The sequence below is a fragment of the Lampetra fluviatilis genome, chromosome 29 (genome assembly GCF_964198595.1).
Source record: "Lampetra fluviatilis chromosome 29, kcLamFluv1.1, whole genome shotgun sequence".
Lineage (NCBI taxonomy): Eukaryota > Metazoa > Chordata > Hyperoartia > Petromyzontiformes > Petromyzontidae > Lampetra > Lampetra fluviatilis.
Window position 1 is genome coordinate 12,822,478 of NC_136303.1, and position 27,196 is coordinate 12,849,673.

A 27,196-nucleotide genomic window follows, 5' to 3' on the forward strand; every position below is an offset into this window, starting at 1 on the left:
TACATTCTTCCCCACACCTATTCGGCAGGTATACTATGCAAAGAAAAAACGGCGAGCCCAGCAGCAGCAAGGGGAAGACTCGAGCCATAAGAAAGAGCGCAAGGTGTACAACGATGGCTACGATGATGACAACTACGATTACATCGTGAAGAATGGGGAGAAGTGGATGGACCGCTATGAGATAGATTCTCTCATTGGCAAAGGCTCATTTGGACAGGTAGTGCATATGATGTGGTTTGGAATGTTGATGCCGTACAATAATGTTACATTTGCAGAGCTCTTTTACTGGCTGTACTTTACTTTGTTTTAACATGTTTAAAATTAACCGCTTGTAAAAATCTATACATTTATAAGTGTAGTGTGTAGAGTTAGTTACTCTTTTAAAACGTCATTTATAGCCCTTGGGAATGGTGGCATAGTGGTTAGTGGACTATTCTCTGAAACCAATTACCTGGGTGTGATTTTGTACAACAGCTAACATTAGTGGCGGTGTGATATCTGAACCATTCCTGCGCTCTCCGTTCATCAACCCACACTGAGCAGCATAGTGAAGTATGGTTAAATAACTCCCATGACCAATATGGCAAGGGGAAGACATAATCCAGCATTGCATGGACAAAGGACTGTGAATTGCTGTGTTTTCTAAACATGCTATTTTATATGGAGAGTAATATTACATTTCAATCACATTTTATTTCTAAATTAGCACGGTTTGGGTGGGAGGGGAGACATGATGTCATAACGCACGAACCCGGCTCCATGGTGAGGGGATGTGGGTGATGTCACTCGTGAGCATATGCCCATGTGCCATCCAGCCAGCAAAACTTTATACAGAACTAGCGGAAGTACCCGGCTTTGCCCGGGTGAAAAATATATTTCTTAAAAACCTTACATATATATACACAGATACTAAGGCATTGTCAAAGCCCGGTGGGCTGTTTGTACATTTCTCCACCAACAAATATATAAGAGGCTTTCACAAGTCCAAAAAGTTGTAGAAAGTGTGGGGTAAATAGTTGATGTCAAAATGTTTCCGAAAATTGTGGTCTCCCCCCCCCCCTCAAAAAATATCTTTACCCCTCGTAGGTATATATACTAACAACACCTGACATACAACAGAGGAAGTGGTATCTATTGACTCTGTAGTAGTATCTACTGACTGTACCGTAGTATCTACTGAGCCAGTAGTAGCTACTGACTGTGTAGTAGTATTTAGTGACTGTAATAACTACTGACCATAGTAGTATTTACTGGGCCTACAGTAGTATCTACCGACTATATACTCGTAACGACTAACTGTATAGTATCTGCTGACTCTATAGTTGTATCCACTGACTATAGTAGTAACTACAAAATCTATAGCAGTATCTACTCACTCTATAATAGTATCTACTGACTCTAGTATCTACTCACCGTAGCAGTATATACTGACTGTAGCAGTATTGACTGACTGTAGTGATATATACTGACTGTTTTAGTATTTACTATAGCGGTATCTACCAACTCGATAGCAGTATCTACTATCACTACAGCAGTGTATATCGACTGAGGTCGTACCTGCTATCACTACAGCAGTGCATACTGCTGTGTTGGTACCTGCTATGAATACAGCAGTGCATACTGCTGTGGTGGTATCTGCTATGATGAGAGGAGTACATATTGTGGTGGTGGTACCTGGTATGATAACAGCAGTGCATATTGACTGTACTCATCATTCACCCTCACCATTCACCACTCACAACTCACCCTTACCACTCATCCTCACCACTCACCACTCCCACTCACTATTCACCATTCACCCTCACAACTCACCCCTCACCAATCTCCCTCACCACTCACCCTCACCACTCACCCTCACCAATCACCACTCACCCTCACCACTCACTCTCACCACTAACCCTCACCACTAACCCTCACCACTCTCACTCACCACTCTCCCTCACCACTCACCATTCACCCTCACCATTCAGCCTCACCACTCACCCTCACCACTCACCGTCACAATCACCACTCACCCTCACCACTCAACTTCACCCTCACTACTCACCATTCATCCTCACCAATCACCACTGACCAATTACCACTCACCACTCTCCACTAACCCTCACCACTCAACCTCACCACTCACCCTCAAAACTAACCACTCTCACCACTCACCCTCACCACTCAGCACTCACGCTCACCACTCACCCCTCACCGCTCACCACTCACCCATCACCACTCACAACCGCCACTCACCCTCACCACTCATCCTCGCCACTCACCCTCACAACAACCACTCACCCTCACCACTCACCCTGACCACTCACCACTCATCCTCACCAATCACACCCTCACCAATCACCACTCACCCGCACTGCTCACCCTCACCACTCACGCTCACCCTCACCACTCACCCCTCACTAATCACCAGAGGTGGGACAAAGTCATTGTTATGCAAGTCCAAGTCGAGTCGCAAGTCATCAAATTCATGACTCGAGTCTGACTCGAGTCCAAGTCACATGACTCGAGTCCACACCTCTGCTAATCACCACTCATAACCACCACTCACCCTCAACACTCACCACTCACCGTCACCACTCACCCTCACTACTCACCACTCATCCTCACCAATCACACCCTCAACAATCACCACTCACCCTCACCCTCACCACTCACTCTCACCACTCACCCTCACAACAACCACTCACCCTCACTACTCACCCTCACCACTCATCCTCACCAATCACCACTCACCCTCACTGCTCACCCTCACTGCTCACCCTCACCACTCACCCTCACCATTCACCACTCACGCTCACCCTCACCACACACCCCTCACTAATCACCACTCACAACCGCCACTCACCCTCACCACTCACCCCTCATCCTCACCAATCACACCCTCAACAATCACCACTCACCCTCACCACTCACGCTCAACACTCACCCTCACCACTCATGCTCACCACTAACCCTCACCACTCATCCTCACCACTCACTAATCACCTCTCACAACCGTCACTCACCCTCACCACTCACCCTCACCACTCACCCTCACCACTCACCCTCACAACAACCACTCACCCTCACTACTCATCCTCACCAATCGTACCCTCACCAATCACCACTCACCCTCACTGCTCACCCTCACCGCTCACCACTCAACCTCACCCTCACCACTCACGCTCACCCTCACCACTCACCTCTCACTAATCACCACTCACCCTCCCCACTCACCCTCACCACTCACCACTCACCCTCACCACTCACCCTCACCATTCACCCTCACCACTCACCCTCACCATTCACCCTCACCACTTTCCCTCACCACTCACCCTCACCAGTCACGCTCACCACTCACCCTCACTACTCAACACTCACCCTCACCGCTCACCACTCACCCTCACCGCTCACCCTCACCGCTCACCACTCACCCTGACCACTCACCACTCATCCTCACCAATCACATCCTCACCAATCACCACTCACCCTCACTGCTCACCCTCACCGCTCACCCTCACCACTCACCCTCACCACTCACGCTCACCCTCACCACTCGCCCCTCACTAATCACCACTCACAACCGCCACTCACCCTCACCACTCACACTCACCACTCACCCTCACCACTCACCCTCACCACTCACCCCTCACTAATCACCACTAACCCTCACCACTCACCCTCACCACTCACTAATCACCTCTCACAACCGTCACTCACCCTCACCACTCACTCTTACCACTCACCCTCACCACTCACCCTCACAACAACCACTCACCCTCACAACAACCACTCACCCTCACTACTCACCCTCACCACTCATCCTCACCAATCACACCCTCACCAATCACCCCTCACTGCTCACCACTCAACCTCACCCTCACCACTCACGCTCACCCTCACCACTCACCCTCACCACTTACCACTCACCCTCACTACTCACCCTCACCACTCTCCCTCACCACTCTCCCTCACCACTCCCTCACCACTCTCCCTCACCACTCACCCTCACCAATCACCACTCACCCTCACCACTTACCACTCTCCCTCACCACTCTCCCTCACCACTCTCCCTCACCACTCTCCCTCACCACTCTCCCTCACCACTCTCCCTCACCACTCTCCCTCACCAGTCACGCTCACCACTCACCACTCACGCTCACCACTCACGCTCACCACTCACCCTCACTACTCACCCTAACCACTCACCACTCACCCTCAACACTCACCCTCACCGCTCACCACTCACCCTCACCACTCACCCTGACCACTCACCACTCATCCTCACCAATCACACCCTCACCAATCACCACTCACCCTCACTGCTCACCACTCACCCTAACCACTCACGCTCACCCTCACCACTCACCCCTCACTAATCACCACTCACAACTGCCACTCACACTCACCACTCACCCTCACCACTCACCCTCGCCCTCACTACTCACCACTCATCCTCACCAATCACACCCTCAACAATCACCACTCACCCTCACCACTCACGCTCAACACTCACCCTCACCACTCATGCTCACCACTAACCCTCACCACTCACCCTCACCACTCACTAATCACCTCTCACAAACGTCACTCACCCTCACCACTCACTCTTACCACTCACCCTCACAACAACCACTCACCCTCACTACTCACCCTCACCACTCATCCTCACCAATCACACCCTCACCAATCACCACTCACCCTCACTGCTCACCACTCAACCTCACCCTCACCACTCACGCTCACCCTCACCACTCACCCCTCACTAATCACCACTAACAACCGCCACTCACCCTCCCCACTCACCCTCCCCACTCACCCTCACCACTCTCCCTCACCACTCGTTAAGGGCGATCCTAAAGGAATCTACAACCTTTGATGATTCATTTGCGCGATTCAAAGAATCGATTCCTGGCGCATAGGAGGTTTCCATTTTTAATTACAGAGTTTTATTTTCATTGTTATGTTATGTTTTAAAGTTTTCAGGAGTTTTTAATTATATTTTAGCCCCGGTCAACACCGGATATTTCCCATTCGTAGCAGTTTATATCAACTCTATAACCAACTTATATTAAACGGAAATAAGGCGATTCTAAATGAATCTACAACCTTCGATTCCTTTTCGCGATTCATAGAATCGATTCTTGGCACGGTCGGGTTTAGAGTTTTAATTACACAGTTGTATTTTCATTGGGATGTTATGTTTTAAAGTTTTCAGAAGATTTTAAATGTATTTTTCCCCCGGGCAACGCTGGGTATATCAAGTTTATACCACAAAGTCGTCGCCTGACAGAGTTGCGTGTCGAGGCCTAGTACCGTGCAGAGCCTCCGGCCTCGCCTAGATTGCCCATCCGGCTGAGGCTGGGTAGTGGGGCCGTTACCCCCCCCCCCCCCGCGCTACAATAATACTGTCTAATCGCTATAATTTTATTATCTACCGACCCTATAATAGTAATTGCACACATTGGGGTGGGGGGGGAGTGAAGAGGACGTGAAACTTTGATGAATTTACCTCAGAGTCACGTGTTAATGCTTGCGCATATTTTTAACGTGAATTAAAAATGGCGTCCACCCCGCAGCGAAGGCGTCTCTACCCGTTGCCAGGGGCAACCGACGTGGTCCGCGCCGGTCGGCAATAGTAAATAAATAAATAAAGCGTTAAATAGGTAAATAAATAGAAATCGCACTAAATCGGTAATCGGTCCGATTTAAAGTTTAGAGACGAAAAATCGGAAATGCCTAAGTTTACCGCGGGGCCGGGGGCGTGCCCACCTGCAAAATTTAATCTCGGCGAACCCCACGGTCCGTGAGCTACATCCCCCGCAAGGGAGCGTACGCAGACGGACGGACAGACAGACAGACGGACAAAAAATGAATTATATAGGTTAGATGATGAAGGAAGAACCCTCTATCCATCTTTTGTAGTTAATTTATATATCTTGTTTTCTACATGGATAAGAATTCAATTAATTGTGTTACCATTTCCACATGTTAATACATTAACAGCCATACATTTTTCTGGTAAAATGATACGTTTGATTATTAATGTATTAAGCAGGAAAAATGTATTACGGTTTTATTTATTCATACACATGTAATTATATAACTATACACAATTATATGACTATACATATACAATAGATGGGCTGTCAGTACAATAAATGGTAATGCTTCTTTATCCACATTTGGTGTTTTGGAATATTTAATTCACATTAAAAAAAAAATCTAAATATACGAGATGGCTGGTTGACTGAGATCAGAGTGCTCAAAGAGTTTCAGTCCAGCATTCAGCTGGTCACCATTGATTGCAAAGAAACATCAAATAAATTTCGATTTAAAGCTTTCGTGACTGCAGGGATTCATCTTCTTGGTTCTTTCGGTAAAGTCACGTAGAAGGGAAGTAATAAAATAATTAAAATAATAAAAACAAAACATAATAAAATAATATAAGTTTATTTTATTATGTTTTATTTTTATTATTTTATTACTTCCCTTCTACGTGACTTTACCGAAAGAACCAAGAAGAAACATCAAATAAACTTTTCCACTTTGCTACATCGCAGATCTCATTATTAAAGCTATGCCTTTACCTCAGAATGAATATTCATTCCTTTCTTTAGCAGGATAGGATTTTTTGTGTGCCTTGAATATATTTATAACAGTGTACGATATCATACATTTAATATATTAACTGATGCTTTTTGTTTTTTTGTAGGTTGTAAAAGCGTATGATCACCAGGAACAGGAATGGGTAGCAATCAAGATCATTAAAAACAAGAAGGCCTTTTTGAACCAAGCGCAGATCGAGGTGCGACTGCTGGAACTGATGAACAAGCACGACACGGACATGAAGTACTACATAGGTGAGCGTGCATCTCAATTGAGATATCTTGTAGTAGTTTGGTATTGATCATTATACAGCATAAGGATGTGCTCCCAATTTCGGATTAATTCGAAAAATTGGGCCAAGGTATGAAATTTTGGACAATCCAAATGTTTTCTTTCCATCATTCCAAAGTGTGACGTCGAGTGATTTCACTTTGTATGGATTTTATACAACAATGTAAAATATCTAAATAGCTGAAAAAGATCTTATCTTTGGAAATATGAATTTATTTTTAACTTTTAAATACCAAACTCATCCTGACTGCAGCATAATTAAAAAACATGTTAATTGTATTTTATGTATGGTATAAGTCTTCACTCGGTGTAATATTGAAAATTATTGCTTGATTTAGGGACGTATTAACATTATTTATTAAAGTCATGTTAACACTGCTGAAGACCATCATTAGCAGGAAGTGTTACTACCTAGGCCACATTGCCCGAAACGACCACAAATACCAGCTATTAAAGCTAATCCTGGAAGGAAAAATCGAAGGGAAAAAACGACCAGGACGGCCAAAAACGACATGGCTCAGTAACATCAAAACATGGCTACAATTAACAACAGCACAAACTCTACACGCCGTGCTAGACCGGGACCAATATCATCGTGAAGTCGCACACGCCGTTAGGCAGCACTAAAGAGAGAGAACACTAGATATGTATGCCTGACACTATCTATATGATTGTCACTTGACATAATTTCCAACACAATAGATAGTACTCTTTGTGATGCCAAACAAAAAAAATGTACCATCATGGTTGCCGTCCAGTTTGACTCGTCACAACCACCACTGCATCTTCAAGTCGAGGATATGTTAGTGTCACCACATTTCAGTGTACAGGCAGTCTTCGATTTACGACCGTTAGATTTGCGATGATCCACATTTACGACATATAATGCCACCTTGGATCGATTTTCGACGCAGAAACTTGAGTTATGACGCATCTTCCAACATGACTCCGAACACATTTGAAAGTCCGTCAGTCTGGTTTCCAATGTGACTTGACGTGGAGCTTTTGTTATTCTCAAGCGTTTTTCAGGATTTTGACCTACTTAACCCTCTTAAATATGGTCGATTTAAAGGAAAAGCACATCGACAAGTGATGTTTCTACTGTTTCTACTGTCTATTGGAAAATAGGGTCCCGATTTCCAACGATCCGATTTACGACGGGGTTTCCAGGAACGCGTTGTAACGTCGTAACAGTGGGGACCGCATGTATTTCCATTCCAAGAACATTTCCTTGGTTGTTCCTGGGTTTACCAGCCAATGCCTTTTTGACCTTTATGAGCCGCTCATGTCTATTCTTGGGAACTGGCGGCGATGCCCTCTTGCTGGCCGTTCTCGATATTTCACGTGACCAAATGGAGGTTTTGTTTTGAGGCCAGCATATGCATGCTGCCTGCTAGTGGCAAGTTTAGGGGGGAAAATAGCACGTAAGCACCATGGTCAAGTTTAGTTTACACGTTTATTTTGTTTAACCAGGTGATAATTCAAGAGACTGGGCTAGTCTCATTTGCAAGAGTCAGCTGGGGCATTAGTCTGCCTGTCTAGGGAATGGTTGCTATGTATAATCTCAATTAGATACTTTATAAATTGCCGAATTTGTAAAATTTGGACCATGATGCCAGCACACATTGGCCTACTCTTCATGTGTCCATTGGGAAGCAGCCACCATGTATTTTCATGGTTATCATAGCCGCAGTAAAAATCAATGACGGCCACTGGAAATGAACCGTTAACCTCTGTTAGATCATGTCCATTGTCCGAGTGTATTAATTCTGGAATGTTACCAAAAATTGAATTGGCCTAGTTTACATATTTCATTTTTATAAATTAAGCATCTGCAGGATGACATAACATTCAAAAACGTGGCTGTAAAAGGATTAATTTCCTGTCCCAGTTCTTGACATTGTGTGGTCATGTATGTATTTATCCCTGTACACAGCACACATCCTGCTATAAGCATCAATATTTTTCACAATTTTGCCCATTTCAGGATCCTTTTATGAGTATAATCTGTACGATTATTTACATTGCGGTTTTTAAGTAACCCTGATAAAATTTTCATAACATTGTATAACATTTTCATTCTTTGACCAGTGCACCTGAAACGCCACTTCATGTTCCGGAACCACCTGTGTCTGGTGTTTGAGCTCTTGTCATATAATCTTTATGACCTGCTGCGAAACACCAACTTCCGTGGAGTGTCACTCAACCTGACGCGCAAGTTCGCACAGCAGATGTGCACAGCGCTACTCTTCCTGGCCACACCTGAACTGAGCATCATTCACTGTGACCTGAAGCCAGAGAACATCCTCCTGTGCAACCCCAAACGCAGTGCCATCAAGATTGTCGACTTTGGCTCTTCGTGTCAGCTTGGACAAAGGGTACGTAGCTCTACTTGGATATAAAAAATATAAAATGTGCAGTTTATTGGCGGAAGACAGAGGAAACATGACGAAATGTGCAGTGGACACCTATGGGCAAGGTGCCCATGGATGGTGATGATGAAAATATGCAGTTATATAAATAATTTCTTTAAACCATTAAGTTATATATAAAGATAACCAAGTAACTTTGTATTATTATGCTGCTTTATTTAGTTTGATTTTAACTATTTCAATAAACTAAGCCTATTAAAATAAAATAATTTGATCAAAATTATATTTCCTGCTACACTACCTTACACTTTATTAATATACAATCCACTTGTAGCGGCATTCGTGTAACACAATACATATCATTTCTCGTTGTGTTAATATAACTAAAATATGCATTATTTCTAAATCGAATTCTTGTCCAACCTTCGCCAGCATAGCTGAGCTCATGGTTCAGATTCGCACAACCACATGCGATGAAAGTGATAAGTTGCTACACTTGAGGAAGAGTTATATTTTCGCATTTATTTTTCCCACTTGTATTCCAACTCCGCGATTGGTCATGCCATTAAACTAAAGTATCCTTTCAGAACTATAAAATAAACATTGGCCACTGTTATCTTCTTCAAGCAGTGGTAGCGGAAACGACGGTGAAGCTATGGTTATCTTCATGTGTTCATCATCTTAGTCACCATCGTGCATTTTATCTACGTACTCGCAGATTATATGATGAATTTAATGGCTGTATCCTCCCTCATCTACGGAATGGCAAGAAATAAAAGTTCCCATCTGTGTATGATTGTCGATTTGACCTAACCTCCCTGAGTCGGCAACCTGCGGCTCCGGAGCCACAAGCGGCTCTTTGGCTTCCCCCTTGTGGCTCTTTGGCTGCCCCTGTTCGGGCAGCGTTTTTTTACATAAATCTTAAACATAATTTAATGTAAAAATTAGTGATGAAATAGGTAATCATGGAATGTCTTGGTGACAACAATGTACAGTCCTACTGTGTTTAAAGAATAAGGGGGAAATAAACGAAATAGACGCAGTTTATTCCGTTACCTATTTAGTTTATTTAAGTGAGAATGTGTTTTATCGTCTGCTGCATACCTGCTGCTGTGTTTGTGTACAAGTGGCTCTGTGGGATGCGGCTCGCAAACTATTTTGGTAAAAAAAAAAATCTTGCTGACCCCTAGCACTTAATCCCATGGATATTTGGAGTTGTAAAGAAACCACAGATGAAAGGAGTTTTGCTGTGGGTTTTTTTTTCTCCATTATTCATGTGAGAAATCGGACAACTAAATTATTGTGTTTTTAAGAGCGTTCAGCATTTAAAAGGGGGTTCGTCGTGTGTTTTCAGATTTACCAGTATATTCAAAGTCGGTTTTACCGCTCTCCTGAAGTCCTGCTGGGAATCCCCTATGATCTCGCCATTGACATGTGGTCACTGGGCTGCATTCTGGTGGAGATGCACACGGGGGAGCCGCTCTTCAGTGGCTCCAATGAGGTAATGTCAGCAACATCCACATCGCTTAATTGCTGTGCTATATGATGTTTGGAATCTACAAAACAAGTACAAAATGACACGTTAGCATTGTTGATCAATTATGTGATATAAATGTAAGCAATATTGTTTGCACAACAGCATCAGCAGTCTTCGATATTTAGTGTATAATTCAGTGTGAAATTTTTATTTTTTGCATTGTTTATATTTTTTAGTAAAGGGTGGCCTTTTGTGCTTATTTACACAGTATTTGATATCTTATGCAGCTAAAATCCATGTGCAGAATTACATTTCACTACCACCACAGGTTCCGTGAAGGTTTTTCTAAATATTTTTCACTGCGGGTAGTGAAAGCTATTTAGAGGATGCTTTTAACATTGCCGGAATCATTTTAAGTGTAATGATCACATCCTTAATGACGATTATATCGGCCTTGGATTATCACAGCTATGCTCCAGCATCATGCTGTGTACAGCAAAAAACCAAGAAAATAACTACTCAATTAAAGTTTTGTTAAATCAGATAACTTTGGTTATTCAGGATGGCAAAATATCCCTTAGTGTTATCTCCACTCAGAATAGTTATTTTATTTTATTGTGTGGAATGTAGTTGTGAAGGTTGGATGACTTCAAGATCAAGTTCATTGTTTTGGATAATTTTAAGTGACTTCAGCATGAAAGCATGTGCCCTGAATATTATGTTGTTGCTTTTATAGGTTGACCAGATGAATAAGATTGTGGAGGTTCTGGGCCTGCCACCTACACACATGTTGGAACAGGCACCCAAAGCCCGGAAGTATTTTGAAAGGCTCTCGGATGGGTCCTGGACTGTCAAGAAAACTAAAGACAGCAAAAGGGTCAGATAATTATTGCCATTCTGTTGCTGATTATTCTCTTTTGTACAATGGGTGAAATACATATTTCTATACCATTGTGTAATTTCATATGGAGTATTATGATTTATAATTGGATTCTTTGGGTTCAGATCATAGAGGTAAATTTGTGCTATAACCCTCCACTGCCAGACGAGTCAAACAAATTGAAGTTACGTGGCAAAATGTACCAATTGATTTTTTTTCCCAAAAACTGCTTACATTGAAAAGAAAGATTTTTTTTTTCAATTCTGAAAAATGTTTTTACTGGAAATTTCGACATGCATCTTAGAGTGTCGGATAAGAGCTCGGATCTTGTATAAATCCTCCTTTTCCTAAAGCAGGTGTCCTGAAGTCATTGGGACAGGCATGCTGGTGAACCGGATTGTTACATTACAATTACTTACTGATGGATTGGTTGTCAAGTTTAAAATCGTGTAACAAGGTACATTTATAAAATTTGTGAAAACAGGTTATCCTTAATTATATGCAGTGGAGTGTGTTAAAATATATATCTTATCTATACAAGTAATTTTTTTGTCTGTCTGTCTGTCTGCACGGGTACCTCAAAAAAGTACCCAGATACCACGCAATAAGCCCCGGGATGAAAAAGTGCTATTCATTTTTACCATCCGTCAAGTTTAAAGTAGTTAAATTAACAATGTATTCCTTTTATACGCTGAGGGCGGCGCCAAAGCACACATCTGCGCATGCGTGAGAACACTGACTCGGTGGGGACGGGGAACATTTTCAAATCGTGTTAAAAATGCAAAAAACAGGGCTGAGGTAAATTTTTCAGTGTAATGTCGTCTTCTCCCCCCCCCCCCACCCCAATGTGTGCAGTTACTGCTATAGAGTCGGTAGATACTACTATAGTCCATAGATACTACTGTAGAGCGGGTGGGGGGATGGTGGGGGGGCTAGCAGCCCAGCCGGCCAAGGTGCCACCTTGGCTGCCTGGGCAATCTAGCTGAGGTCGGCGACACTCTGCAGGACTAGGCCTCACTACGGCACTCTGTGAAGTTAGTAGATACTGCTATCGAGTCCATATATACTATGAGCAGCGACGAAGGTGACCAACAGCTACACTGCGAGGGGGGGGGTCCACTCCCAAAAACAGCCCCGAACCCCCGTCCCGGGCCCCCTCTTATCCTCCTGGCGTAGCCTCGCCTCTCCCTAGCCACGCCCCCCTTCTAGAACCTACTAGTGGGTTCTCGGCTTCCAGATGGACCCCTGTCCTGGGCTTCCCTTTTGATCTCCTCCTGCTGACATGTGTACTGCCCCCTGCTGTCATCATCCCTTCCTGTCATCAGCCCATGTTATTACACTACACTACTATAGTTAGTAGATACTGCTATAGAGGCGATATATACTATTATATAGTCGGTAGATACTACTACAGTCAGTAGATACTACTATAGTCAGTATATACTGATCAAGTCGGCAGATGCTACTGCAGAGTCGGCAGATGCTACTGCAGAGTTGGAATATAATACTTCAGTCAATAGATACCACTATAGTCAGGATATACTGCTTCAGAGTCAGGTCAGGAGACACTATTCTAGCGGCATTGTTGAGCGCTGTGTGCGATCGCCACTACTTGTAGCCTGTAGTAATGGCCCCGTGTCAACAGGGGGCGGAAGAGAGGCTGAGCCCGATAGTTTAGATGAAGTCGGGCCGTTGGGTCGAGGTAACCCCCAGGGAGCATCGTAACCGGAGGTGCAGACCCCAGACCCCCAAGAGGGGGCTGGGGGATGACATCACACTCCAGGTCCCTCTGGAAGGTTCCAGAAGGGAGGAGTGGCTTGGGGCAGAGTGAGCCTGGACTGGGCATAGAAGCCGGACCCCTGAACGAGACTGGCAGTTGTCATCCACTTGAAGATTGAAGGCCACCCTGAAAACCTAGGAGCCGGAGCCGGATCCGAGGTCCTTGGCTGGGTCGGGTCCAAGCAGCCCGGTGGATAGGATCCGAGGACCTTGGCTGGGTCGGGTCAGAGTAGCCTGCCTTGGTCCCGCTAGCCGGAGGACCCTTATCTAAGACACTCTCCCGATGTGTAGGGCACGCTAGCCCGGAGGACGTACCTCCTTAGTGTATCGGGTGGAAGGGGCCGTTACCCCCTCGTGTCAGGGCTGTTACTGTTTGTTGCGTAATAAACGTGTTGCCTCCAGTTTGTACCCACTACACTATTACAGTCAGTAGATACTACTACGGTCAGTAAATACTACTGTATAGTTAGTAGACACTATTACTGTCAGTAGATACTACTACGGTCAGTAAATATTACTGCAGTCAGTAGATACTACTGTAGAGTTAGTAGTTACTACTATAAATCTTGATTTGAAGCTTTCGTGACTGCAGGAATTCATACTCTTTGGTTCTTTCGGTAAAGTCAAGTAGACGAGCCTACTTCAGTTTTTTCTTGCTGTGGTTGTCCCACCTGATGACGATTGCTTGTGTTGCAATCGAAACGTCGTGATCTATTATTTTTCTACCTATGTGACTTTACCGAAAGAACCATAGAGTACTACTATAAAGTCGGTAGATACTACTATAGAGTCAGTAGATAATACTACAGTCAGTAGATACTGCTGCAGTCGGTAGATACTGCTATAGTCACCAGATACTGCTATAGAGTCTGCAGATCCTACTATAGAGTCACCAGATACTACTATCGAGTTAGTAGTTACTTCTATAATCAGTGGATACTACTGTAGAGTAAATAGATACTACTATCAATTGAGATACTACTATAGTCATTAGATACTACTATAGAGTCAGTAGTTACTACTATAGAGTCAGTAGATACTGCGAGAGTCAGCAGATACTACCATAGTCGGATACCACTATAGAGTCAGTAAATACTACTAGGGTCAGTAGATGCTACTACAGTCAATAGATACTACTATACAGTCAGTAGATACTACTGTAGAGCCATATACTACTACAGAGTCACTAGATACTACTCTATCTATTGTATGTAGGGTGTGTAGGTATATATGCCTATGGGGGGGTTAAAATATTTATTTCGGTGGGGGGGTTGACAATTTTCGTAAACCGTTTAGATAAACTATTTACCCCCCACTTTCTATTACTTTTTGATTCAGGACTTCTGCAAGCCTCTTATAATCTTGTTGATGGACAAATGGACAGACAAATGGAATCCCGGGCTTTCACAATAGCTTTGTATTTGTATATGTTATGTTTTTACGAGAAGACAAGTTTTGAAATATATTTTTCCCCCGGGCAACGCCAGGTACTTCCTGCTAGTTTATAATAAGGGAACAAAAAATTATCAAAAACTAAATCAACTTCGTGCCTATAGATAGACTGAGCACTCTACATTTGCTCTGGTTCAATCAATGCATCATTTAATAACAAGAATCTAACAACAATATCTTCAATCAACCTTCATCACTAAATCCTCAAGTGCTAATCCCCACTGTGCTAATTTAAGTAATCTTATAAATTATTGCTTAACTAGAACCTTAACATAAAATACTTGCTTTAAATCTCGTTAATCCATGATTTAGTTACAATAATGTAAACAACTAACACTATTTTCAAATGACCTTACTCAAATATTATAAGAAACTAACTTTTTTATACCTTTATACAATGAGACTAAATCATATCTTATGCCGTACCCTCAAGTAATTTATATAACTACACACCCTACATGCAATAGAGTGAATAGTATCTAATGACTATAATATTATCTGGCTCTACAGTTGTATCTGCTGACTATAGTAGTGTCTACTGACGATAGTATCAGCTGACTGTAGTAGTAGTATCTACTGACCGCAGTAGTATCTACTGACCGCAGTAGTATCTACTGACCGCAGTAGTAATTACTAACTATAGTAGTATCTGCTGACTGTATAGCAGTAGCTGCTGACTATAGCAGTATCTACTGACTCTACAGTAGCATTTACCGACTCTGCATTTGTATCTACAACCCCACAGCAGTATCTACTGACTCTATAGTCGTATCTATCGACTCTACAGTCATATGTACAGACCCTATAGTCAAACTACTGACTCTATAGTAGTATCTAGTGACTCTACAGTCGTATCTACGGACTGTAGTCGTATCTACCGACTCAATAATAGCACTATCTACTAACTCTACAGTAGTATATACTGACTATAGTAGTATCTACTAACTCCATAGTAGTATTTACCGACTCGATAGCAGTTTCTACTAACTCCACAGCAATATATACTGACTAGTAGTATATACTAACTCTATAGTAGTATATCAACTCAATGGTAGTAATGATTAACTACAGTAGTATCTACCTACTCTACAGTAGTATCTACTGACTGTAGTAGTATCTACCGACTCTATAAAGGTATCTATCGACTTTATAGCAGTATTTACTAACTTCACAGAGTGCCGTGGTAAGATCTAGTCCCGCGGAGTGCAGACATTGGGGTGGGGGGGAGAAGAGGACATGACACTGAAGAATTTACCTCGGCGTTGTTTTTGCATTTTGAACTCCCCCGCCCCCACCGATCGAGTATGCATTGTTAGGGGCAACCACCAGGAGTCGGCGTTCTCGCGGTGCGCAGATGCGTGCTTTGGCGCCACCCTCGGTGTATAACAAGAATACATTGTTCGTTTAACTACTTTAAACTTGACTGATGGGAAAAACGAATAGAAATTTTTCATCCCGGGGCATATTGCGTGGTATTTGCACTTTTTTGAAATGTAAACCCCACAGTTTGTCAGTTAAAAGCGTCACAAGGTACCCGCACAGACAGAAACACAGACAGACAAAAAAATAATTTCATAGGTAAGAAGAGATTAACTTTACAATACCAAATATCAATTTGGAACCAACACCATGAACTTTATAATTAAGGAAGGATTGCCTATTTTCACCCAGGATTGAAAAGATTCACCTTGTTACATTATTTAAACCCTGCAAATTGCAACCAATAAAATCGGCATTTACCTCCAATAATTAATTAGATTCGGTTAACCCGCATGGCTGTTCTCATGACGTCTCCTTGAGTAGCTGGGCGTGGTCCTCATGCGACACTTAAGCTCTTGCCGACACCTCATGGTGCTGGTCGGAATCTCGCAGCCAAAGTTTTCCGTCGTTTTCAACATTTTACTTGCCTTTCAATGTAAACGATTTGCTCGCAAAACCAAATAGACTCGTGCACTGGGTGGCAGGTGGTGAAGGGTTATCACGGTAATTGACGTTATACCTATGCGAAGCCAATTATGAAACAAATCGTAGATTTTAAAATATTGGTACTCAAAGGGGATTTTAATCATTCCTTTCCATAAGTGTTGTCGCATCGCTAGTAAGTGACAAATATGCACCCTAATAATGATCAGTTGGGAGTACATAAACAATACGCACAAAATGCTGTAACGTTCCTGATATAAGGATATGAACCTGAAGCCTGCCTTGAGTTATTGTGGTATATTGCTGTTTGGTACACATGAAGATTAAATTAATTTTTATTCAATGGACTTGTTTTAGATCCCAATATCCAAAGTTTCCATGGAATACAAATGCATTTTCTCACATTGCTTAGATTAGTCTTAATGCTCAGCCTCTGGAAGTCTCAATGGCTTGGCAGATCAGGAAGCATTGATTGCATTGTAATAGTCAGTCACAAATGAAAGAAAGCATAGATCAAGTGCTGACCTTTTAAAATATAACAGGACATCAGTCTGGAAATGTTACATAGTTACAACAGGACACCACAATACTCATTGAGAGTGTTGGGTCAAACTGCACCACGTTTATTACTTCCAAGCTGCAGTAAAATTTATCCATACAGGTTTATTCCATCTTTATTAAACTTTTTAACAAGCGCATGGAGCCGATAATATTTTTAGGTCAATTAAACACAAGTTGTGTTGTTAAAGTGGGACTATAAAGAAATATCTGGGTATCGTTAACGTGCATGTGGAAGCCTAAATCATGCTGGAAGTTGAGGATGCTGAGTGGGAAGACATTCACATGAAACAATAGTGATCCTAGGATGAAGCCCTAAGGTAATATATAATTGTACGTTGCTAAGTATCGTAAGGGGGAAAATGTATGTATAAAAAGGTATTCCAACTTCGTCTCACACATCTGGCAAGCCTTCATGAAAGGCATTGGGAAGTGCGCACTGTGAGAGATATGGGATTGTGTTTATTTTTGCCAGTTAAAATTTCACTATACACAGGGATCGTACGCTTGTCTAAACTGCGTGCGCTGTAATCTCGGGTTATAGTGTGACTCGTTTGTGGGTATCCTGCTCTTTGTGTGTCCACAGGAGTACAAGACAGCTGGGTCTCGCAAATTACACGACATCATTGGCGTGGAGAGCGGTGGTCCTGGAGGCCGGAGGATGGGAGAGGCTGGGCACACAGTTGCTGATTACCTGAAGTTTAAAGATCTGATCCTGCGCATGTTGGACTACGATCCCAAAACACGAATAACTCCTTTTTATGCCCTGCAACACAACTTCTTTAAAAAAACCACTGATGAAGGAACAAACACAAGTAACAGTGTGTCCACAAGCCCTGCCATTGATCAGAGCCAGGGCACTGGGACTGGAACTTCAAACTCTTCATCGAGTTCTGGTAAGTCTTCGTGTAACACAAGTAAATAAATATTTATAATAAAGTTTTTTTTGTTAGATCGCGTAAATATAATTGTGATGTTGAACTCGTCACCACCTGACACAGCCAATTAGAAAGGTTTGTCACGTAAACAAAACATGCCAATTAGTTACTACTTCAGCACACCGGTGTTGGAGAGTAAACCACAACATTTACAATTTGAGTACGAAGTTTTGCAAGTGATTTACAACCAACTTCATTAGGCGATAGCAAGAATTGCTTTGTTTGCTTGACAAACCTTCCTAATTGGCTGTGTTGGGTGGCGACGGGTTTAACGACACATTTATATTTACGCGATCTAACCCAAAAAACTTTTATTATGAATAAAATTGGTCACGAAAGCCTACGTCTTAAAATAATACCTTTCCCAGATCAAATGTTATTTGTGGTCATACTCCTCAGGTTACTCACTGTTGATGTGAAAAATTTCCTCTTAGTAGGAGTCTTGTATTAATTTCAAGAAGGCAAGGTGGTGCATCAGCCGCAGCACAAGACAACATCTCGTACATTGTGAAAAAGTTGCACTCCACTTTTGGAAAGCACATGTGAGACTGCACAGCTTTTATGCTTACAAATCATGAATGTCATTCTAAACAGCTTAACTTTTCCAACGTGAAATCAGTCCTAGCCCTGATTATTTTTGCTGTAATACAAAACACTGCAGCCATTTGGTGCTGTGTCAGCAACCGGAGCATCTTGTGGTTCGGGGCTCCAAACGGTTTATTCTTGGGCTCAGAGTGACCAACACATTTCGAGTTGCAGACCACAGACATGGCAATTACATAATCATTTTCACTGCCTCTTTGGTGTACTTGTATTTGGACGAGATATTGCTGGACAGAACAACTGTACAGCAATAACAACAAATGTGTCGGACTTTTTGACATGAGGGAAAAGAAATGTACAAGAAAGACAGATGTAAGCGGTGTGGGAGAATGTGAGAGGCGCTGGGGAGAGGGTGTGTTGACACTGAGCGTGCAAGGAATCGATATCAGTATATTTATACTGGAGGAATCCGATGGGCACACGTAAAAAGGTTTCAGTTTGGTGTTTTAACATCTTAACACCTGTTTTGTTGCCAGAAAAATGTGGAAAACCTATTCTCATATTTTAGTACTGGCAAAGGAGGTCCCATGATGTAAATTAATTTATTGTTGTGCAGTTAAAAGTCATGCAGAGATTCTCTGGCTTTAATGAATAAAACTGTTACTTCTTATCCAGGTGGGTCAAGTGGCTCCTCTCACAGTGACCGGGCTCGATCAGACCCAGCGCAGCACCGACACAACGGAAGCAGGCATTACAACAACGTGGCCCCCACGACGGAATATGACGCCCACAACTCCCAGGTACTTGTGTAGTGTCGTCTGTGCGTGCGGGTGGTGTGCGGCGCACACAATCAGCCGGAGACGAAGTGGTCGTAGGAGGCACTGCTCTGCCCTTTTTATTCATTGTTGTTGCCGCCTTCACGCCACTACTCGGGCCCCCTCTCTCTCTCTCACACGACCCCGCTGCCGCGCGCCCCGTCCCAGACACGACCCTTTCCACGTTGCGACGATGAGATGGGTCCAATCCCAGAACCGGCAGCCCAGCTCTCGATCTCCACTGCTTATATTCCCCTCGGCGCAGCTTGGCTCCACCCTAGCCACGCCTCCCTTCTCGAACCGTCGAGGGTTCCAGGGGCTTCCACACGAGGTCTCTCATGACCCTTGCTCCAGTTCCTCCGCCCTGCCGGCACACCTGCGTATATGCTCAGCGGCGTGTGCACTCAGTGCCCACCTGCAGTTGCTGCTGCTATTCAACAGTCAGCGCTACGTCACTACACTTGCATCAATGCTCCATTTTCCATAAAACAATACAACCGAGGGTTGGTGGTAGCTAAAGAAGAACGTTTTTAATCATTTAATATTTTCTGCTGTGACATGGATTAGCCGCATGAACATTGGCACCGAAAATGGAGCAAAATATAAAAAATGCACAAAGAAGCATGTAGAGGTGCACGCTTCGAATTGCACCGAGAGGCAGAAAGTGGTACATATGGATCACAAGTTAGAGACAACATTGACTTCGGAAAAATTCGTGGGCTTGGATGAGACTACCAAAGATGCATCCAAAGGAGGGAATACACCCAAGAGGATGTCTGTCCGAGCTGGAGTGATGAAAGTTGCTTATGTACAGGAACTATATTGTTGCATTGCAAGATCGTGAAATGGGGATGGTGTGGGGGAGGTCTTCATCCAGCAATGAATAGATCATGGCTGATTTGACTTTGAACCATGCATTGTATAATATACTTGACAAATGACTTCCTATAAACTGTCTTCATAATGACTTTGGTCCTGAAAAAATTGAATTGAGAGGTTTTAAACATGTAGGCTTTCGCGACCAATATCCATAATAGAGGTTTATTTGGGTTAAATCGCTTAATATATATAAATGTGTCGTTAAATCCCGCCACCACCCGACACAGCCAATTAGTAAGGGTTGTCACGTAAACAGAACATGCCAATTCGTCACTAGTACAGCACACCGGTGTGTTGGGGAGCCAAGCTACAACATTTACAATCTGGCTGTCGCCTGATGAAGCTAGTTGTAATTACTGGCGGAACGTCGTACTCAGGTTGGAAATGTTTTGGCTTGGTTCTCCAACACACCGGTGTGCTGTACTAGTGACGAATTGGCATGTTCTGTTTACGTGACAACCCTTAATAGTTGGCGGTGTCGGGTGGTGGCGGGTGTTAACGACGCATATTTACGCGATCTAACCCAAAAAAACCTTTCATGGTTGAGAGGTTTTTTTATTTCGTTTATTACAATGTAAGTTATGATGTAACGGTTATGCAGAATCGTTTAACTGAATGTTCCGTATGGGTCTATTTGCAGGCGTATCACCAGTCCCACATGGCGTGGACCACAGGGGATTCATCCACACAGACAATGTTGTCTCCGGAAAGCGGCACAACAAACTACAATCACCTCGTGTCTCAGCAGGCCGCTCATTCTCATGGCCACCACCGTTCCCAGCACCACCACTCCCACGGCCATACGTCTCGCCAAACAGGGCATTTTACTCATGCAAACAACTCCGCATTGCATACGAACAATCCACCGGCTCATCTGAACAATCCTCACTCCAATCCACAGCCATCCTACTCGCACAGCCAGTTAGTAATACAGTCCAACACTCAGCCAGGACATTCAAATTTCCAACCTACAGGACAGCCAATCGCTCACCAAGCATCGCAGAGCAATGCCAGGCACCGGGCCTTCAGGCAGCAGGTGTCTGATCCTTCTCCGAATGTTCTGCTGGGACCGGACCCGTTAGACTGCACCCAGGCTGGTTCGCTCGGCCTGCCTCTTACCTCAGGCCTCCGAACACGAACAGTACTCACAGGAGTGGCTGGGGGCTTCCTCACAGGGACTAGCAGCAGCAGTGCAGCCACTGCCTTGGGATACCCCTACCCTGCTGCAGGACCAGGACTCTACACAGGAGAGGGCCGCTCTGCTCACTACACGTCCGATGGACCTCTGGGCTCAAGGCCGGCTCACTACGGGGCAGATGGACCGCTCAGCTCACGGCCAACTCACTATGGAGCAGATGGGCCGTTGGGCTCGCGCTCAGCCCCTGACAGGGAAGACTCCCCCATGATGGGCGTGTGTGTTCAGCAAAGTCCTGTGGCAAGCTCCTGATGACCATTATGAAGAATGCTTTGGAATGGTGTATGGGAATACGAAGAGAGGCTCTGCTGCAATTCCCAAAGTCAGCGTGTGGGAATTAATGCTTATGAAATAAAAAGCACCTTGAGTTTTGGTCTCAGGGACATAATAATGAACTGGTTTGTTGGTATGGACCGGGTTTTAGCACCTTCCTGAAAACACGGCTTCTCTTCCCCATACTCCCAGCCGGAGGCCAGAGGGAACACTGAAGGGGCATGTTGATCGAGGGCACACTTATGCAGCATACGGTGGTCCGAGTGGCTAAACAAATCAAATGTGCAAAGACCCTTCAGTTCTGCTCCTGCATGTGGTAGAAATCCTTCCTTCATTGTTGGCAGTCGACACTTGTGTGAACATGCGCACACCTGTTTGATTGTATCAGCTTTCCTATTGTAAAGCATTGCTCGTCACTTGAGTTTGCTACTTTACAGAAAAAAAGTATACCTTGACAAAATTGTGGTACCCAAAGCAGAACATCCTTTTTGTGCTGTGATGGACATCATGGACAGTTTTATAGTGAACTAACCAATGCCATGAACAGTATATACAGTACGTTTCTTCATTCTCTTGCAATGTCATTTTACAACTGATACCGAGGAGATGGGGAATCATTTTCCCCTTTTACTACACTAGAATATACAGTTGAAGCATGCAAGCCTGCCAATCCACAGATTCATATTTCCTACAATCATGTTTTCCTTCATCCTCAATTTATGTATTTTGAAATGACTTTTGGTATCCCGTTCAGCTTAGTTTTTCTAAATCGAATGTGTTTAATAACTTATTAATTTTGTTGACAGCGGTATTTTTAAAGCTATTTTAAAAAGTAAAAAAAAACTTAATGGAGAGAACTGTGGAGCTTCGACGTTCAAACAGATTGTTTCATTGGTAACAAGACAACATCAATATCCAGCACCATGTTTCTCCTAAGTATTCCTTCATTTCGACACGCATAGTTCTTCAACCAGTGAAGGGAATTTTGCTGTCATGTTTTAGGTGGGAGGGTGGGTGGGGGGCAGGTAGAGAACTATTAGAACCACATTGTAAAAAAAATGTATTTCTCATATGCACACTTGCATAGTTGATTACTTTTTCTGCTTTTACAGTCAAGTACCCTGCAGGCCTGATGCTTCATTTCTCTGTATAGATTTTGTTAATCCGTTACTGGTGGTTGCGTTTCTGTTGAATTTTTGTATGGTGCTTTTTTTCATCTGGCGCTTGAAATACACCCCATCCCCAAACTGGCAATTTAAGCATAAAATTGCATAGTTTTGAGTAATGGCTTTGTTTTAAACCTTTTTAATAGAAAAAGAAGGTTCAGAGGAGGTTTGCGATGTTTGCTTTATTGGCTTTCTGTATGATTTGGTCCAAAATTCCTTTTTCGTTTTTTCCCCACAGTAACAAAAGCTTGAACTTTACAAATCATGCACACTACCAGTTTGTTCCCTTCAATTTTATATAGCGGAGTTGGAAGTAGTGACAGTTTTATACAGTGCAGTTATACAATTTTAATTGTTTAACAACCAACTACGTTTTACTTTAGTATGCAATTCTAAAAACACCGTATGTTTAGGGAACAAAATAATCCAGTCCACCCTACAACCCTTCCACCAGACATGTAGCTGTCTTGTTTGTGCTCACATTGTTTAGGATTTAGATTTTTAGCGATCACTCGGTGATTTAAGTAGCGGAGGATGACACATTGGTAGCAGCACTCTGTACTTGGTCAAACGCCTCATTAGCTTCGGTAAATACCTTTGGGACAAAAAACCAAAATAAATGTTGCCCATTTTTCATTCTAAGTACATTCAGATGCTCCAATTTCAGAATTGTTCTGGCCTTTGGGTGATACAGTTGGCTGCTTACGAGCAGTTACAACTGATGAAGTTATAGAGCCGTGGATGTTGGAAGGGTTAATTGTGTAAGATGTAGCAGCAGTGCTAAACACTGGAGTGGTGCACTGTAAATATAACTTCACGCATGTGAAAAAAGCTATCTGACTATTTGTTGCTTTAAGTGCTTTTATCTAAATGACTGTAAATGGCAAATTATGGAATAACGGTTTCTGTGCTGGAGACTGCTGTATTATAAAATGCATTAATGTCTATAAGTATTAAATTCATTTCTCCAAATGCAGAGTTAAATCATTTTTTTCCATGTTTAATACACTGCTATCACTTGTGACATTTACATGTCGGGGGGAGGAGGGAAACTAAAGCACAGTCCCAGGAGTAGTCTTAAGAATCACCCCCACAGCATTGGAGTCAGGGTATGGTGATCCAACACCGACCACAAGGTGGTGGCGTCTTGAGCCATCTGGAACTGCAGAATAATGGTTGGCTGTTTGACAGGCTGTAATCCATCGATGGATATTTCTCTGCTTTGTTTCAGCATCGGGCTGATGTATTTTACTGCATTCAGTTGTACGATACAGGAGGTGCTTTATCAAACGTGTTACATATATTCTGTGAACACATTTCCCTGAAAGCAAATTTGCAGCTATTACATTTGTAATGCAGTGGTGGATTTTATGCCACTGCCATAAGCCAGGAGATAAATAGCGTTGAGTCTCCCATTGCACAGTCGGAACGTCTTCACTTTTGCAATGCATTCTTACTTAAAAATGCGTGGCGATAGGAGTGGACAGTTACATGAAATAACCTATCTACAAGTCACGATCTGGTCTGAGCGAATATTCCGAATGTACAGTGAGTGAACCAGCAGCCACCTTTGATCTTAAAGTTCCCATGCATACTTCACGTTAATTCTGTTGATAACGCTGCCGTTTTGAAAATTGAAATTGCTTCATAAGGTCTATATTTGTATTGTTTTATAACCTCTTTTCTCTAATGCCCTGTGGGATGGCCCTTAGCCACGCACGGGTCTGCCGTTATGGAGACCGGGGTCGTTTTTGCATTGGTCTTGTTCAATTGTTGATTGGATATGACTCTCCCACTCATCTACGTCTTGTGGGGAAAATCGACACAGGAGAGGCTCAGCTCCTCGGACCTCTGAGCAATGCACCTCCCGATTCTTGGGAATTGGGCCTGCTAAGCGTTCCCCAGGCAGAGCCTGCCATGGCCGTGCAGCCAGACTCCGAATATTTAATTGCTTAGGATTTATCCGATGAGCTATACAACTTTCACATGTCCACCAAGCACCCCCAGCCCACCACACCTAGGGTATGAACCCTAAGCGACTGCTCCGACATCAGACTTCTACGCTAACAGGTCCCTGCGGGGTGGGCTGGTAGGAACGAATAACCAAAGAATATAAACAATGTATTATTACACTTGTTTAGCCAGGAAAGCCTCACTGAGTCTAAAGGTTTTTGTAGGGTCCTGTCAAGTGTTTGCAGTAAGGGGCGATGTTGCTACACCTAATCGGACAATACGAAGGGAGAGTTTGAGGCCTAGTTCTAGGCTTTAGGCCTAGCTGTCGGCTTTAGGCCGCTGTGAGTTAATTTTTAATTAAAATGTTTTAATTATTATTAATGTAAAAGCTTTAAATTTAAATGTTTCTATTTAAAAACATCAGGGAATGTAACATTGTTAAACATTAACTCCCTTTCACACACGCGGGGGTACGATACGAAGGGAGAGTTTGAGGCCTAGTTCTAGGCTTTAGGCCTAGCTGTAGGCTTTAGGCCGCTGTGAGTTAATTTGTAATTGAAATGTTTTTATTATTTATGTAAAAGCTTTAAATTTAAATGTTTCTATTTAAAAACATCAGGGAATGTAACATTGTTAAACATGAACTCCCTTTGACACACGCGGGGGTACGATACTTAAGGGAAAAAAAATTATATTTAATTACCAATTTCTTAATGGTGGCAAGCAATCATCTGACCCATAGGTGGCAGCCATCTAAAGCCAGAGGACGAGAGGACTCTAGCCGCCACGCATATAAAGGATTTATAGTGAAAAACTTTGTTTTTACGGGTTATGCCGTCAAATGCTCCCCTCCCCACGAGTGAGGAGGCAGTTGTGGAGAGAGTGGAGAAGTTTCCGAACTTGGGCAGTGTGTTTTTGACTTTTTCCTGTTTTGCAGCCCAGACCTCCGAATTCGTCAAGCAGTATTATCTTTTCATCAGCTGCGTAAGGCTGTGTGGAAGCTCACTGGCCTGTTGCTCCATACAATGCTCCGGGCCTTCTCGGTCGCAGTTGTGCCCTCCCTTCTATATGCTTGCGAAACGTGGAGCCCTCTATAGGAGGAGTCAGTTGGCAGGACGACGGAGTCAAGTACCTGAGGGTTTACCTGGGGAAACCATACGTCGCTCTGAACAACTGGACCGAGCTGGCCGGACACAATCGAGGCTAAATTACTAACATGGACACGCCTCGTTCCGCAGATGTCCTTCAGGGGCCGAGTGCTCGTCACTAACACCCTGGCAGCGTCCGTGCTGTGGCACAAGACCAAGTTCCTCCAGCCTCCTGCTTGACACCAGAGTCAACCGCTCACTTGCGCACTTCGTCTGGCATGGAAAGCTCTGGCTCAGGCTGGGCGTTCTCTGCCTGCCGGTGGGCGAGGGCGGCCAGGGTCTGGTGGACGTCGCCGCCAGGGTCATGAGTTTCAGGCTCATGGCCGTCAGGCGGCTGGTGTACGACCGGAAGGAGCTACCCTGGAAGGAGCTCTTCCTGATGGACCTGAGCCTGGTCGACTACACGAGGCTGCCAGGTTATCACCAGAGCCTCTTGAATGCGTGGCGGAGCTTCGAGTGGAGCAGAACGCGCGCGCCCTACGACCTCGCGCAGTTCCTGATCGAGCCCTTGTTCTGCAATGGCCTCTTCCAGGGGATCAGAGGAGAGAGGACCCTGGCTCTACGCCTCACATCAACAGGGCTGCGGATAGTCTTAGACCTCGTGCAGGGGCACCAGCACAAGTGGAAGACCGCAGCTGAGATCGCCAGCAACGCGGGACTCGCCGGGGAGAAGCTGCTGCGGGACGTGCTCCGTGCCATGAAGGAGCTGCGCCTGAAGCTGAAGGCGATGGGGGATGGTGGCGCCCCCCCCTCCTCCTTCCCGGAGTTGTGCGTCTCCTAAGTGCAGCCCCCTGGCCACAGCGACTCCGCCAAGCTACTGAAGCTCCGAGGCTGCAGGAACGTGCCCCTGAAGAGCGCCCCGAACAAAGCGCTCTACACGTGCTGTGTCAAAGCGTTGCATTCCCGGGACCTTGCCGACCTACCGGACACAAAATGGAGAGACCATTTCTCTCCCCTCATTGC

At 44.0% G+C, this 27,196-nt stretch overlaps 1 protein-coding gene across 19 annotated transcripts in view; it reads left to right on the forward strand.

Moving 5' to 3' along the window:
* The window catches only part of DYRK1A (dual specificity tyrosine phosphorylation regulated kinase 1A), a 50,610-nt gene extending 26,506 nt beyond the window's left edge, over positions 1-24,104 (forward strand). For all 19 annotated transcript variants that reach the window (XM_078870171.1, XM_078870177.1, XM_078870178.1 and 16 more), the window contains 8 exons: positions 29-217; positions 6,698-6,845; positions 8,974-9,260; positions 10,609-10,755; positions 11,468-11,608; positions 17,910-18,219; positions 19,480-19,604; positions 21,139-24,104. In XM_078870171.1, the coding sequence (XP_078726297.1) occupies positions 29-217; positions 6,698-6,845; positions 8,974-9,260; positions 10,609-10,755; positions 11,468-11,608; positions 17,910-18,219; positions 19,480-19,604; positions 21,139-21,945 (2,154 nt within the window). In that variant the 3' untranslated portion in view covers positions 21,946-24,104. The remainder of the gene's footprint in view (positions 1-28; positions 218-6,697; positions 6,846-8,973; positions 9,261-10,608; positions 10,756-11,467; positions 11,609-17,909; positions 18,220-19,479; positions 19,605-21,138) is intronic.
* The last annotated feature ends 3,092 nt before the right edge of the window (positions 24,105-27,196 follow it).